At 37.2% G+C, this 16,293-nt stretch overlaps 1 protein-coding gene across 1 annotated transcript in view; it reads right to left on the minus strand.

The window, feature by feature from the left end:
* The window catches only part of LOC105210016 (ras-related protein Rap-2a), a 61,557-nt gene that overhangs the window by 14,237 nt on the left and 31,027 nt on the right, over positions 1-16,293 (minus strand). Inside the window, exons 2-3 of the mRNA XM_054231504.1 lie at positions 13,473-14,908; positions 6,600-6,831 (exon numbers count right to left, since the gene is read on the minus strand). Of these exons, the coding sequence (XP_054087479.1) occupies positions 6,600-6,831; positions 13,473-13,561 (321 nt within the window). The 5' untranslated portion in view covers positions 13,562-14,908. The remainder of the gene's footprint in view (positions 1-6,599; positions 6,832-13,472; positions 14,909-16,293) is intronic.

The following is a 16,293-nucleotide window of genomic DNA, read 5'->3' on the forward strand; positions in this document are numbered from 1 at the left end:
GTGGCAGCGACCGTTACAATGGTGTTGAGTGACAGGCGCGCCAGGTTGCTTGCTGCCACAGCAGCTGTCAGTGTAATTGCTATTACAATGACAGTGCCAACAGCGGTGGCAACAAAAATAACAATAACAAAAACGAAAACGAAAATGAGAAAAACAACAACAATATTATTTGAAACGCCAATGATTGCGTCCACAAGAGCCAATCGTCGCGCGCAAAAAAAAAGCAGTGAAATGATATAAATGTGAAATGCGAACTTTTCGCTTGCGCTTTTCGTTTGTCACTTGAACTGCGTCGGGGTTTTCGCTTTCAAACAGTTTCTCTTTGCGCTTGTGTGTGTCTGTGCATCGTGTACTTGTGTGTGCGAAAATATTCTGAAGTGCTTGTAGCACTTGCTCATGTGTAAGTGTGCAACGAAGCTGATGCTCGTAAATTCATTCAATGCTTTTGCTGAATTCCACACAGTTTTTGCTTTATTGCCACGTTGCAACGTTTCCAACTCAAATATTTGCGTGAAAGGTAAAGTAGTTTATGCATTCAATACGGATTGTTTAGCTTGAATTGTTAACATTTATTCTATGTTTGAGCTTAACTGCGGTGGGAAGTGATATAGCCTCTCTTTAGGGTGGTTTCAGATACTGTACTCGAGAAGAGTTTTGGAGATCCGACACATTAAGTATGGTTCTTTCAATGAGTACTCCAAAGTGAGGTCAACATACCGATATCTTTACAGAAAAACGTTCGAAAACTTAAAAAATTTCAAACCATTTTATAAGTAAAGTGATTTTGTTCGGCCACTAAAGTAATTGTCAAAATTGTAACTGACTACATTGCCGATAAATTGTGGAAAGAAACTACAATGAAGCTCTTGAAGCTATGAAGCTCTTCTAGAAAGTATAACTAAAGTAAAATTAATGAAGTTTCTGATATCGAATTCCAGCATAAGAAGAGTTACAAGACTACTAGAAAGTAAGAAGAAGAAGACAAGGTCAAACAAGAAAGTACCAAAAGACCAACCAAAAATACGGAAATTAATAATAATATATTCCGTACATGGAGTCTAGGACCACGTGGGGTCCAATTATTCCATTCGTCAAAGTAAAGATTCTTATAAAACATTATCGAGATATAACTCATGGAGATCGACATTATATAGACAAAAAATTTAAGGAAAAGGCACTTAAACTCATAACTTTGGTATACGAGAAGTGTTCAAAAATTAACGGGAATTGTCGTTTTTTGAAAAAGAATTTATTCATTGGTCTACATTATTGCTGTCGCCTTCAAAATAGTCTTCATGCGAGAACATGTACTTATGCCAGCGCTTCTTCCGATCGTCAAAACACTTTTCAACTCGATTTTTGGGATAGCCTTTGGCTCTTTCAACGATTTCTCGTATGCTTGTAAAAAGACGGTCGTTTAAGGTTCTCTTTATTTTTGGAAATAGGACAAAGCCACACGGAGTATGCAGGCTAAGGCATCGATATCTATTGTTTTTGCCCGAGGAGATTCAAAATGGCGTTATATGGGCATTAGCCGTGGTGTGATTTTCTCTGATTTCTTCACTTCAGCTGTCTCCTGAGAATATTTTTTAACAAATTCGGTTCAAATCAATAGAACAGTTTGAAGATGGTTAGTAGAAAGAAGATTTCACCGAAAGAGGTCGGAGGGAGTTGCATACTTCTCATTAAAATTCAAACATATACTGTCTAGTGCTTTATGTCCCTTGACAGTATGTAATTAAACACTTCCCAGTCTTCCAATTTTTAATTTTTTCCATATGACCCATCTGTATATTAAATATATACACTTGCATAAAAATCCAAAAATATGCAGAGGAGTCAAATATGCTTTTCGCGTGTGGAAAAAGTGTGCAAATATTTCATGCAAATTAATCACTTCGCGCTCGAAAGCAATGATCTGCTTGCATTTTAATTAACATATTTTACACGGTCGAGCGTGTAATAACTATTTGTATTTAATTTCATTTTAAATTCATCATTAGCTCGCACAATTAATTTCACATTAAAAATGCACGACTTTTTGTGTCGACAGAATATTTTTTATGAACTCTTTTTTTACGATAATGTAAAGTTAAAAAATCTGTTGGATTTTACATAAAAATTGATGTGTGAAATTGTTTATGTGTTTATGTAAAGCGAAATTACTGCACATAATGAGAAAATTATGTAGTAATAATATTTATTTGTGTCAGTAATTATATTTGCTTCAATATTTGCGTTACTTTGCGAGTAGGGAATTCACCAGTGCTTCGAAAAAGTGTTTGGCACAGATTTTGCCATTGAATAGTATCAGGCGTGAAGCCATGTTGCTTGATTCATTTTCGGAAATACACTGATGATCCAATGTATTGATTCAAGAGCACCGAAATTTACCGATAGCCTCAACCGAAACATGAAAGAGTCTAAAACATACATTTGAAAAATCCTCCGACAAGTCACTTGAATACGATTAAGCAAGTATTCGACTTAGTGGTTCAGAGTTTCAAGATAAAAAGCTTGCAGTTAAGTAAAATGTCCAAGAATACACAGGATCAATTAATATAATGAGCTATTCTTCCTGGCTCAAAGGGTTTTTGAGGTTAAATCGATTTTAAATCTGCTCCACAAATTGGCAAGCTCTCTCTCAAAATTGTGGAGAATCATACTCTGATGAAAGTGGGTTTCCCCAAAGGATCTGTAAGAATTTGGTTAGTTTTCGTTAATGAAAGCACACAATATGAATACTGCTAGTCATAGTGTACTATTAATTCGTGAAAAATGGCAATGTCAGGAATACAGCAGCAATGAATGTACTGGTGTCATGTGTCATCATCGATGAAATCTTACAGAAAGATAAATTTTCCAAATAATCTCTATAAGCTGCAGGTAGTTTGGGAAGCTCAGAACGTTCGCCACTTGAAAGTAAAAAGTCCAGTAATAAAAGGCAAGTGATTTATGTTTTAGAGCAGTATGCTCTTGCTTTCATAACAACAAACTAGATATAGTTGGAACAGATATTTAGGGTTTAAGCAAGCATTGTATATTTAAAAAGGAGAGCTCATTACGATACATTAGATTAGCTTAGGTTGGTCTGGTAGGCCTGCAGGCCACGCATAGACCAGTTATGGTTCTTTGCGATACCAGAATAGAGTGCCTTCACATGTTCCCTGAGTAGTAGTCATCGTTTAGGATGCATGCGCCTGACGTGAATTTTAATAGTTTATGAGGCTTCACTAACGATATCTCCTCTAACTTATCGTATTGTGGGGCCCCTAAGTACCTAAAACACAGTCTCGCTAACGCAGGACAAACGCATAAGAGATGCTCCGCTGTTTCCTTGGTGCCCCGCTCTTGACATTTTCTGGATTCCTCCCGATCTGACAGCCCCATCTTAGAGGAATGTGCCGCTACTAGGCTGTGACCGGTAAGAATGCCAATCATGGTCCTACAACCATTTCTATCGAGCTGCAGTAGGAACCTTGTATATTTTTGATCTACCGCTTTGCACATAACCTTTGCAGATTTATATCTAGGTAGATCCTTCCAGCGAGATATGAGTTTTCTTGCCATACACCTGTCTATGTCGTCGTACAGAATGTGCATGGGTTTACCGATGTTGATCATGTTTCCGGGTGACAGCTGTACACCACTCTTGGCAATCCCGTCTACGATTTCGTTGCCCTCGTTGCCTTTATGGCCTGGCACCCAGTGGATTGTTGCTTGGCTGTCTACGTAGATGTTACGATACATTGCTTAGATTGTTTAATTGTCGGGATTTCGTACTTCGATTCAGTGATCAGCGTAGAAATACATTTGGTAGACTGTTCAAGTGATATATGATGTATTCCTAAGGGCTTAGGTAAAAGCTAAATGGACCTTGGAACTAAGTACTATAGAAAAGCATAATCCAACAGTCGTAATGAAGTAGTCGAATCACTGATAATTAGAAATGGATCTTAAAAAATCATTTCGAGGAAGTGAAATGAAGCCTAACTGCATTTCCGTGATTGGTTTATACAGTCAAGTAGATAGTGAAAAGTACAATATTCCTAGAATAGACATAAATAAAAGAGCATTATGGCATACAATTCACTGAATTTGTAAAGGGCATATAGGGAGAAAGAATGAAATAATCCAATAAGCTGTAGTATAGAGAAGAAGCTGCACAAAAAAATGCCATACAACAAATTCATCCACTGAATTAAAATGATCTGGAAAAATATTTCACTTAACAATAAAGGCAGTTGTGAATTTGTTAAATGAACGTGTAACAGGAATAACCTGAATATTTAAATTCAATAAACACACAATACATTTATGCATGATACATAAATACATACATACATACATATCTATACACACATACACCTACGTGAATATATGAAAAAATCATGAAAAAGCGAATGGAATTCAATTGAAATTCAAACAGTAATTTCCGTTTCAAAATTGTTTACCCATCAATGTCAAAATATATGAACACACGCATACATGTGTCGATGCATGTGTTTGTTTGCCTGTTTGTATGAATGAGCACGTGTTTGTGCGACCGCAGCGTGTTGCAAATATGTTGTTAAAAAATAGTTAGCAACACCGTCTTCACAAGTAAATAGAAAATATCAATCAGTTGAGTGATGGATGGCAGCAGACTGCAAAGCAGATAGCTCGCACAGCGCACATACCCTCGTCCGTAAACACACACACATTCTCGTGTGTGGACACATTTTCTAACCACAAATGATGGAAATTAAAATTTAATAAAAAATGACGGAGAAGAGCAAACAGGAAGTCACTGTGGCCATAAAATACCGCACACACACGCAGACATAAGTACTCGGAATATACATATGTACACATACGAGTACTAGTTGCTCTTCTGCGAGCGTCGAGCGCAGCTGTAAAACTCGGTAATACTTATAGCAACAACAATGATAATAGCAATTACCACATAAAAAATTGGTTGTGCTTTATGAGCCTTGCGGTTGCCGTTGAACAATGTAATCTTCAACGCACACGCGCGCTTCCCCCAAGTGACCGCAACCAACCGCAACAAATGCAGGACAAAATCTCGCACGTACACGCACATACATATATTTGTATATATAAATACACGTACGTAGAGATTGAGGCGCAGTAATGTCAAGTATACGGGATTGATGGACGGTAGAGAACTACTCCTACAGTATAAGCTCGATTATGTGGAATTTGGGACTAAAAGAAGACAGTATGTATTGACCTCTTGAGTAAGATGAAATCCTAGAGTAGAACAAGTCGACTCTAACCATATCTTCTCTCTGTAACGATCATGTATAATACTAAAATATTGAATTTTTATGGATGACCTTCTCGAGTCCATAGGTTGATCATTTAACAGTATATTGGTGCCATACATTGTTTCAAGACAATAAGGTCTATATAAATGGTAGGGATCCATACTTTTGAACGACCTCAACAATATTCTCTTCTACCAGCCTTCATAATCTGTGAGGACTGTTTCTGCTGGTACAACAACAAAAGCAATCTCTAAAGATACGATCAATGTTTTCCGTAATTCGAAGATCTGGGTTTCGCATCAGAGACAGTCGGTTCTATACACTGGATGCCGTTCCGATGAGTTGAAGAATGTTTTAAAATCCTTGTGACATCTAGTCTCGGTTTGTGGGATGCATCGGTCCATATTTCTTCAAAAATGATGCCGGTGAGAACGTAACCGTCAATAGCGACCTTTATCGTGCCTTGATAACCGACTATTTGATGATTGGAATTAAAGCTTATGATCTCGGCGACATTTGGTTTCAACAAGACGGCGCCACTTCCCATACATCGCATTAATCAATGGATTTATTACACTTCGGTAAGCAGATAATTCCACATTTTGGGCTGGTTTATTGGCCACCAAGATCGTATGATATGATATCGTTTTCCTGTGAGGATTTATAAAGTCTAAAGTCTACGCGGACAATCCCGCTTCGATTCAGGCCATGGAGTAAAACATCACACATGTAATTCGACTGTTACCAGACGAAATGCTTGAACGAATCATCGAAAATTGGTCTCAACGGATGGACCATCTCAATGAATGTTCTAATAATAATAGACATTATCCATTCAATTTGAATTTTCAGTGTTTTTTCTTTAAAAAGTAGGGAACCTCGAAATAGGTCACCTTTTACTTGGATTAATTACAATTATATTGTTCCTTATTTAATCACGGAAGAATTTTGCGTTGTGCCAAACCTTGAATAAATGTAAATCTCGGTTCATAACTGTTAAGAAGACCCCACTATCGTGAGAACCGTATCTATGTCTTCTGTAATATAGAAATTCCATAACAAGTAGAATCATGTCAAGAAAGTCCAAAAATTCGAGTAGCATCACGTTGAATTTATAGCAAAGCGTAAAACCGAAAGAATCAAGCCATGGCTCTGCATAATTTATTCGCCTTTAGGCGGTAGAGTAAACCCTCCAGTACACATAAGCGAGTACTGACTGTACTTCCCGCCATGTTCAGTGAACTTACACACACACATAAACACACAGACAAATATATGTCTTTCAGTCGCCATTGTAATAGAATTCATTCAAATTCGCACAACACTCACCTCATAGGAGCCGGCCGTATCTAAAATGTCCAGAGTCAGGCTAACGCCAGCAATTGAAAAGTTGCCTTGATGCATTTCCTCGATGGTCCTTTTGTATTTCGTGGTGAATGTGTTGTATAGAAATTGTGTGATTATGGAAGTTTTGCCCACTTTGGCCGCACCCATAACAACGATTTTGTGACGTGCGTTAGCGGGTCCAATGGCGTCATCCACGGCATTGTTGCGACCAACTCTGTGGAAGAAAAAAAAACACAACGCAAAATGAAAGAAGAAGTGCAAATAAACGCAAATGAATAAATAAAGCATATTGAAATGGTCGTTATAAAGAATATTAAAAGCAATATCACAATAACAACAACAACAAAAAATCTGGAAAAATATGAGGAGCAACATGTTGTAGCTCTGCTAACGGAAGTTAGTCTAACATGACACAGTTAAATAATGGATCAGCAGGCAACCAGCGACAGCACACACGAACACTCTCTTGTAAGTGTATCTAACGGTAAATCCATGCTATAACGGGAGTGCGTACGCGCCCTGCGCCGACGACGCACTATCAAATGGCACAGTCCCGCATAAGCCACGCATTACTTTTAAACGATTTTGTAAATTTCTTTGTGTATGTGGCTCGAGAGTGCTCAGGAAAGTAGGAAGGCGCGCGGCGTGTCTGTATACATATTAGGCGTGTGGTTTTAAATTTTCTAATTAAATTGTGGCAAGATGATTTATGATGGTGCCAAAGTTTCGTGGCCCTGTCAGCGATGTCAGCTCTGATGGCGGATATACGCCAAGCGCCAAATAAGTGCGTAGAGAAACTGTTTCAGCAGCGTCGAAGGTGTGCTAGTCAATTCAATTAAAAATGTAATGCTCACGAAGCGCTTGTAAGCACATCTTTTGGGAAATTAAAACCGAAATGCACAAGCACTCTAACTTTAATGTATTATTTAGAGGTACGAGGTAAGCTTGTGTGGTAGGTGGACTTCTTTTTTTGATGTGTTTTCCGCTGATCCACCTTTATACCCCATTCATTACTTTAGAGAAGACTTTTCTGATCGAGTCTATGACTTTGGAAGTACCTTGGGATGCCGTGACTCCTGACACATATAGATTATTCTATGCAGTGTGGAAAATTACAGCGACTTCTTCTTGTTCTTGAGTTAACACCCTGATCAGTACCCTCTTTCTTTTAACATTCTGAAATATGTCTTTTACGTTCCTTATATAACAGCGGATACCTTTTTTCTTTCTCGCTTCTTCCTACACGTATAGGACTGGGTACCCAAATGTTATTTACTGAGTTGGACGACAGATGGACTCCAAAAACAAGGTGTTTGGACCAGGTTGCCGTGGAAAAAAGGACTTGTAAAAATCAAATTGAGAAGGATATGACTTCCTTCCATGGTTGCGAGGTTCTGTTCTGAATGAATTCTGAAATAATATGTTTCTTCTGTACTCAAAGGGCACTGATTTTCCAGACTCACCCTGTAGTTTGTAGTAATTCGGCTTGCTGTAATTATACGTTACCTACGTGGCGAGCATTTTATTTGTTTTAATATTTATTTCAACCATTTTCGTTAAAATCATAAAATCTAGATTGGAAAAAGTACGAGCTCTTAACAGTAAGGAAATAAAAATTCAAAGCCATTGGTTTGAGTAAGATAAGTGAATGAGAGAATATCTCTTACCGAATGGGCAGAGGAAGCAAGAACACTGCTAAGACAACGACACCATCAAATTCAGACGGTCGTATTTAATTCGACCTTACGACCTCAATTATGCCTTTCGGTCTCTGAAGAGTTTTTTGGAGTTCTATTCTAATAGCTAGTAATGCTGCTCGGTTGATAAACCTCAAACGGATATTTGTTCACGGGACTTCTTTAATACCTGTCAGCTTTTCAGAGACAATCCTAAGGCCACGAAGCTCGATATAGGTTAGGATAGTCTGGTCAGCCAGCAGATCACGCATAGGCCAGTTGTGGTCCTTAGCAATACCAGAAGGAGTACGGTCTCGTAGACTCTGAGTAGTAGTTATATTTTTGGATGCCAGCGGTTGATGCGAAATCTCTTCCAACTTTTCGTACTGTTCAATATAATTCTAAGAATAAATATTTGGCGTAGGTACCGCTTTAAGCAATTATTGCCGAATGAGGGATGGGGTCATATGTTGAAGTTTACACAAGTGAGGAAAGTTTCTGCCATTCACTTGGGAGTGGCCAGGAACGATTATTTTGCATATGACTCAAGCAGCTCACGACTTCCGGTTTTAGACCAAGTATCCTCTGGGATACCCACAGACATCCGTTTGAAGGCGAGCTAAAGTGAAAAGGCGAAGCCCCCTTCTGCGGTTGTGCGTAGGACCCACCACTTAAAAAAACCTCCCCAATCCGATCATACGACTTCGAAAAGAATTTACAAGACCGAAGACTTTGGATTGAGTGACTAGTATTCTATATAATTTCTATGTCTAAGAATTTTAAGTTGTTGTTTATAAAAGGATAGGCTTAATTAGAAATGAAGTGTTCTATTGCAAGGACTTTAATTACGATCGAGAACCCTTCACACAATCGTGAACGTAAAAAATTACTTTTGGGGAGTAATACCAAATACTACAATATCTTCATAAGTTATGACTCCATCGATCCGAGTTTGCCTTAACTGAAATGATCACGAAATGAATCCATGCAAATCTAACCTAATTAAATGCGTAGCAACTTCATTACGAAACTTTCGCACATACGCAATACAGGAGTTCCATTGGATAAATGAAAAATATCTTTCATCACACTAAGAACAAATGCAATATATCTGTCATATATATCTATCAAGCTCAGCACGAAATCATAACAACCCGTGCACGAGAACAAAAGAACATTAATTTCACGAGAAAAATGTCACTTGCAGTTTCTTTAGCTTTCCGCCAACGGTGCGAATGTTATCTCAGTGAAATAGTAAAAACTTTTTAACTGCCTGTCACATATGTGCAACGGTTGCATAATTACACACAAACACACACGCGCACTGGCAGCGAAGAATAAGTTAGTTGAGCTGAGTGTTGTCGCTGGCACACCTCGACTTGACGTGCAAACTTTATTAACACAACAAACTCAGTCAAAACTCAGCTGAAAGCGCAATAGCTATGTACGTGTTACGCAACTGCTGAATGACTTGACAAACCCGACAAGCAGTTGCAGCCTAGCCAACACTCGTCATTGGCCTTGGAGGAGTAGTGAAACGGCAACGAAGGTGTGAATGTTTCTGTGGCAGTTGAAGAAACCCTGTAGGAACAGTGAGGTGGTTAAGGGTTAACTGGGCTTATGCTGTTTGTGGGTTGAGAAAACAGGTTCTAATTTTCGGAACTACAAAAAAATAAATAAATTAGATGGCAACTCTATAAATTTTTTCTTCAATTTTTTTATGTATAATTTTACAACTTTGCTTCCGCCGTTTTCCAATAGATGTCTCTAGGGTCAAGCACTGGTCGATTAAATCGATTTTTTTTATCGATATAGGACATTTGTGTCAACATTAACCCAAGAAAATATTTGTAGAGATCTGTTTGCATCCTAAACTTATTCTCAACTGAAAATGTGGCAAAGTTGTAGATTTATAAGTGGCAACTCTGTCGAACAATATATCTGTATTATCAAATAATTTATGCATATTTTATTGAATGTGAAAAGTGTGTGAATTTTTGTTATGTAGCAAATTTTTTAAATTGTAAAATGATTTAAAGTGGCAACTCTGCCAAAAAAAAAAATTAGCTCGAGTGACAAATTTTGGAAACAAAACTATAAGTATTTTAATATGATTTCCTTTATGTTTTCACTTTATTTTTATTTTTCGAAACTTTGAGTTCGTTGGCAACCCTATTTATATTCTTTGAATCAATTGGGATCTACATATTATATATAGGAAACTATGGAAAGAGGCATTTTTGAAATTTTTTAGACCATTGGAAAACCATTCCTTTCGGTAATTGTATTCAGCGCATTAAAGCCAAACCTCATCTAAGGTATTACGCTTTCCTGCAGGGTTTTCGCGCCACCAACTTTCTCAAATAATCGAGAAAAATATGCACATATCTTCTGTTGTTGTTTTTGTTCTTGTTGTTGAGGTGTGTTGCAATAAAATGCGCGTGATATACACTTGTTGCTGCAAGGTTGGCGTATTGCAATTTTCGATTTGTGTATTGTGTTTGATATTTTCTTTCACTTCTTCTTCTTCTTCATTTGTTGTGTCTTCTTTGCCAATCGCAATAGTTAAAAGTGTGACTTTAATTAAAACTTTATTATGCATTGCATACACAGCACAGAACTGCAGCAAGAACAATGCAGTGGCATAAACTAACTGTCTGTATGTATGAGTGTATGTGTGCAAGAATTTTCTACTTCTTCATTTCGTCATAAAAAAGTGAAATAATTTTCTTCATCCAACTTTAATTGCTTACTGGGTTATATGAAGTTGTTGGACTGTTAAAATGCGTAGCTCTTCAATGCAAGCAATGCCGTTGGTTGCCTTGGGGACACAATTGTCATTTGGCTATTAAAATTTGAAAGAAAGAAAAAAACTTCGTTCCGGCCCAGGATTATCTATTTATACAACTAATTTTTCTTATCCGATTGATTTTAGATGAATCTCCAAGGACTTATGATTGTCACCGCAAGGATCTTTTTTTGAAACTGGGTCAACACAAACAGCTATAACTTTGGAAATTATAATTTTTTTTTCAAATTTTCGTGACTTCAAGTCAAAACATTGTTTAATAATGCCATATTATTACTTTTGTAAAATAACATGAATTAAGAGCAAAAAAAATTACTGAGAATAGTAATTTTTTTGTGCCTCTGACTACCCCTAATTTGATAATTTCAATATTTTTGAGTTTCCTAATATTTCAATAAGTTTCTTTGACTTTTGAGTAATAAATTCCTAGATTAATTTCAAATAACTCTTCATTCATAATCACTGACTGTTCCTAAGCTACGGGTAATTCACTGAGTTGGAAAAATCCTCTAAAGTTACGCTTCGATTGACTTCATTTCGAGAAGAATTTTGGTTTTCAGGCAAATATGCAATGGTAAATAGAGTGTGTATATTTGTAAATAAACAGTTACAAATATATAAAACAAAAAATTTTCTAAATATAAGCACAACATATTTCTGTATAAAAAAGTCGCTGCGTCCTTGGCGCAAAGCTAAATTCCCCAACGGCCCCTCCACCCTCCTCACTCATTACATTTACAATTCCCAAATAAGCAAATTGACTATGACAATGAATAACAGAGTCCCATCATCCATACAGAAGAATGAATGAATCTTTGCAAAAATAAACAAAATTTAAAAAAAAATATAAAAAAGATACAAAAAATGTTTGTGTTTTTAAACACAAAATATGCCTGTCTATGGACGCTGTCTGCAGGGAGCGACGCAAGCACACTAATGATGCCTCCGACAGTGACGACAAAGACAACAATGAAGGTAATCATAACAATGTGACAGCTGCTTTCTGGCAATAATGAAATGCACTAAGAACAGCAAGTAGATTGAACACAAAACAAAAACACAAAAACAAAACGCAAAAAGAAGTAAGACATGAAAGAGCAAAAAACAAACAAAAAATTGGAATAAAGCAAAGATAAATGATGACAATACAAGTAAAAAATTAAACAAACAAATCAGCCAAGCAAGCAAACCAGGAGAAATACCAACAAATAAAAATCACAAATTGAAGCGAAAATATAAAGCATGTTGCTGGGGATGAAGGCATGATGAGCCAGCGTCAGGTACTGTAAAGCGCATGAGGCAAGTCGCTTTGGTTGCGATTACAATTGTGAGTAAAATCTAAAAACTAAAAACCAAAATGACAGAGTTGTGTGTTTGAGACTCGGCTGGAGTTGGTGTTTTCTCTAATCTCAGGCCACGAGTGGACTTCTATCTTCTATCAATTTATATGCCAATAATTATATTATATATTTTCTCTCTTAATATGGACTGTACAAGACTATTCATTGAGAATATTTTCGTTGTATATAATTTGGATTAGACATATGTATTTATATGGGTTTCAGAACTTTTCAGCACTAAAATATCGTCCTCCCTTACCTTGGTTCCACAACACGAGTTTTTGGAACAATAATTTAATTGGCCATAAACTCTGGCTCTATATAAAACTTAGGAATTGGTTTAGGGTTTATTAAATTCTCTTGGTGTAAACCCCAATAAATATCGATCTATCATTTCTCTCTGAATGTGGATTATGGACTTCCCTGGGTCTAACAACAGCATTTTTTGGCAAAATTATTTACTTGACTCAACAAAAGCTCTGTGGTATAAAAAATTGTGTTAAAGAGACGACTATATAATTCATGGATCTCCAAGGAACAGATTATAAACGAAGCCTACTCGGTATATAGTGAATTCAACTCTCTTTTGACCTTCCCAGATTTTTTGATGTGTCAGAGCTAGAATATATTTGACCCTTTCTTATCCTAATTGATTATTGGGTTCCACACCAGGATTTTTTGGAAGAAGTAAACTACTTGACTCAGCTTTAAGCTCTTTGGTTTACTAAATTGTGTTAAAGAGAAGATTGTATACCTTTTGGAACTCTAGAGTTCTTTCAGGTCTCTCTGATGAATTATTATCGAGTCATGATACTCAAGAATTACTAAGATGAAGAAGCAGATTATGAACGAAGATTACACTGTATACTCGTATAAGACTCTGTAAATTAGACTTTCCCTTGACCTTGCAAGCTTTTGTAGCATATTCAACACTATTGTGCGCAGCTTGGCTTAGGGCTAACTTAGATGAAATAAAAAACCAAAACAATCCAAAAAAGTGTGCTACAAAAACTCAACTACAAAGGCTTACTTCTCGCGTTTCGGTTTATCCTCCGAGCTGTCATCCTTCATAAAGGACGGCTGCAAGCTGAAACGTCTGCGTAGGTGGCGGCCGCGCATTTTGGCGTTGTAAACGGAGAACTGTGCTGCAGAAGAAGACGGGCGCGTGAAGACGTGCGAAAATTCCAAAAGCCAAGGGGGGTTTTACAGTGCGCTGCTGCCAAGTATCTCGTTGCACTACAGGTGAGTACCAACTCAACTACTAAACCAAGTGTTGTGTCGTCGGCTGCAACACAACACAAATTGTGCCACAATTGCAACAGCCAAAAATGTTGCGCGTATCTCTCTCTGCAACTATTATTTACATGCGTTGTTTATCCGCGTTACTTTGTTGTTTTTCGTCTCTACTTTCGTAGATCAAAACGCAGTGGAGCTAAGCTCAGCGTTGCGTTGCTTGTGTGTGCTTTATGACTTCGGGTGATTTTTCGGTTGAGCTCTGGCGCTTTAGCGCTTTCCAGATCGCGTGTGTGTGTTTTTGTTTTAATTTATGCGTTTCTTCTGCTTCTTCGTCTTGTTGTTGTTGTTATTTGTGACTGCAACAAATGTAGTTAATGTGTTGTCGCGCACTCGTATTTCGCGGCGTGATGCTATAAATCAAGTAGTTGTTGTTATTGCACACAAGCCTCAAGTTCTGGCCCAATTGTCACGCTGTCAGTGTGTCTCTTTTTTATGTTGTTTCGTTTTTTCGTAGCACACTTTAAGGCGCTTCTTGCAACATCTTGTGTGTGTGTGTGTCTGTGTATTAAATATCTGCTAGATAATTTACAACGATGACAAAACGTTCTGGTTATGCGCCTTAAGAGTTGCTCTGCTGCCGGGGGACCAGCACTCACTCGTTTATATTGACAGCGAAGCGAAAGCTGTGAGGCGTGCACACAATGTTTTATAATACTAATATTTGTATTCAACGGCACTTTGTTTCGTCGCTGGTATGTGTGTGTGTGTAAGACAGAGTTTAAAGCTTTACACGCTGACTTTTTTGTGTTTCCTTCAACTTTTTTTTAACTTTTTATGTCCTCCAAAATCTTGACTTTGTGGTGTTTGCGCCCCTTCTTTATACCTTCACTCCGCTTCTACTTCATCCGCCTGCCCACAGTTAGACAACAAAATGCCAAGCACGACTGCTTGCTGCTTGCTACTTGCCACTTGCTGTTGACTGGTTGTCACTTCACGTTCACACAAATATTTACTGCCGAAATGTTGTCTTCTCCGCCAAAAGTTACAGTTGCCAAATGTGTTTAAGCTGTTGTTGTTGCTGTTGTATTTTTTAATCTACGTTAGGGTTTTGCCGCATCACAAATATGCAAATGGTTTTATGCGCTTTGCTGGCTCCCTAATTGGTGCAAAAGTATTTAGGCAATTTCCGCGCGCAAAAATGTTGCAGCACTTCCTTCCGCAATGGCGACCCTGCAACAGTGTGGGAAATTAGTTGTTGGTAAATATTACGCATATATGTATATAAGCAATTTATAAAAATGTATGTATGTTTTAATTTATTTTTAGCAAGATTAAAATAGTTATTTTTGGTGGCATTTGAAATTTTATTTCGCTTGTTTACAGTGAATTACATAAATTTAACACACAAGTACTCTTATATGAGGCATATGTTAGTGCATGCCCAGTAGGAAATATAACTTTGAAACATGTGCTAATGACAACATAGATGGCGCTGCGAACAAGTTACTTAGTTCTGTCTGTCCGTCCGTCCGTGCATGCAGTAACTTGAATAAAAATTAAGATATCTTGACGAAACTTGGCACAAATATTCCTAGGGACCGTGAGAGGGTTGCTTTCGAAAATGGACCATTGCCATGCCCACAAAATGGCACAAACCAAAAACTTATAAAGTGTCATATATAAACCGAACTTAACTTTCTGCGGTCGGTTCTCTTACGTACCACACCACACACCATGAAAATAGTTGAAATCGGATAATAACCGTGCCCACCTCCCATACAAAGGTTAGGTTGAAAATTACTAAAAGTGCGTTAACTACTAACGAAAAACGTCAGTAACACAAAATTTTACAGAAAAAATAGCAGAAAGAAGCTGCGCTCAGATTTTTCTACAAAATGGAAAATGGGCGTGGCATCGTCCACTTATGGGTCAAAAACCATATCTCAGGAACTACTCTACCGATTCAAATGAAATTCGGTTTATAATATTTATAATATTTCGGTTTATATATTTAATATATTAAAAATGGGCGAAATCGGTTCACAACCACGACTACTTTCGATATAACTTAATTTTGAATGTCATCTTATTCCTTCACTTTATGATATATACATAAGGAACCAATGAAGATAACGCAATAAAACTTTATACAAATAGTGCAATTCATCTCTGGCTTCACTTGGGAAAAAATTGTCGAAAACGGACTATAACTTTTCAAGTCCCCAGATATCGAACATGTTGAACTCAGCGTCCAGGCGTACATTTTAACCGAAAATATCGGTAAATATCTCAGATAATTTAATGTAATTCAGAGGAAATTTGTTTTTTTTTTTAAATCGGGTCATAATATCTCCTAGCTCCCATATACCTAATTATAAGTTTTTCATACATACGGTGGGCTTTATTCCCCATATATCGGTTAATATGTGAGACATCTTAGCAAAATTTAGTGAGCATATAGTTCTTGATATAGTGCACCTTGCTGGTGAAAATGAATGAAATCGGTTCAGGAATTACCTCAGCTCTCATATACAATATATGACGATTTTCGTTATTCTATTAAACTTTATGCCGAATTTATGGGTAAATTTGTGTGTTATGTAAATAAAATTTCT

The sequence above is a fragment of the Zeugodacus cucurbitae genome, chromosome 5, assembly GCF_028554725.1.
Source record: "Zeugodacus cucurbitae isolate PBARC_wt_2022May chromosome 5, idZeuCucr1.2, whole genome shotgun sequence".
In the NCBI taxonomy this organism is placed as follows: Eukaryota; Metazoa; Arthropoda; class Insecta; order Diptera; family Tephritidae; genus Zeugodacus; species Zeugodacus cucurbitae.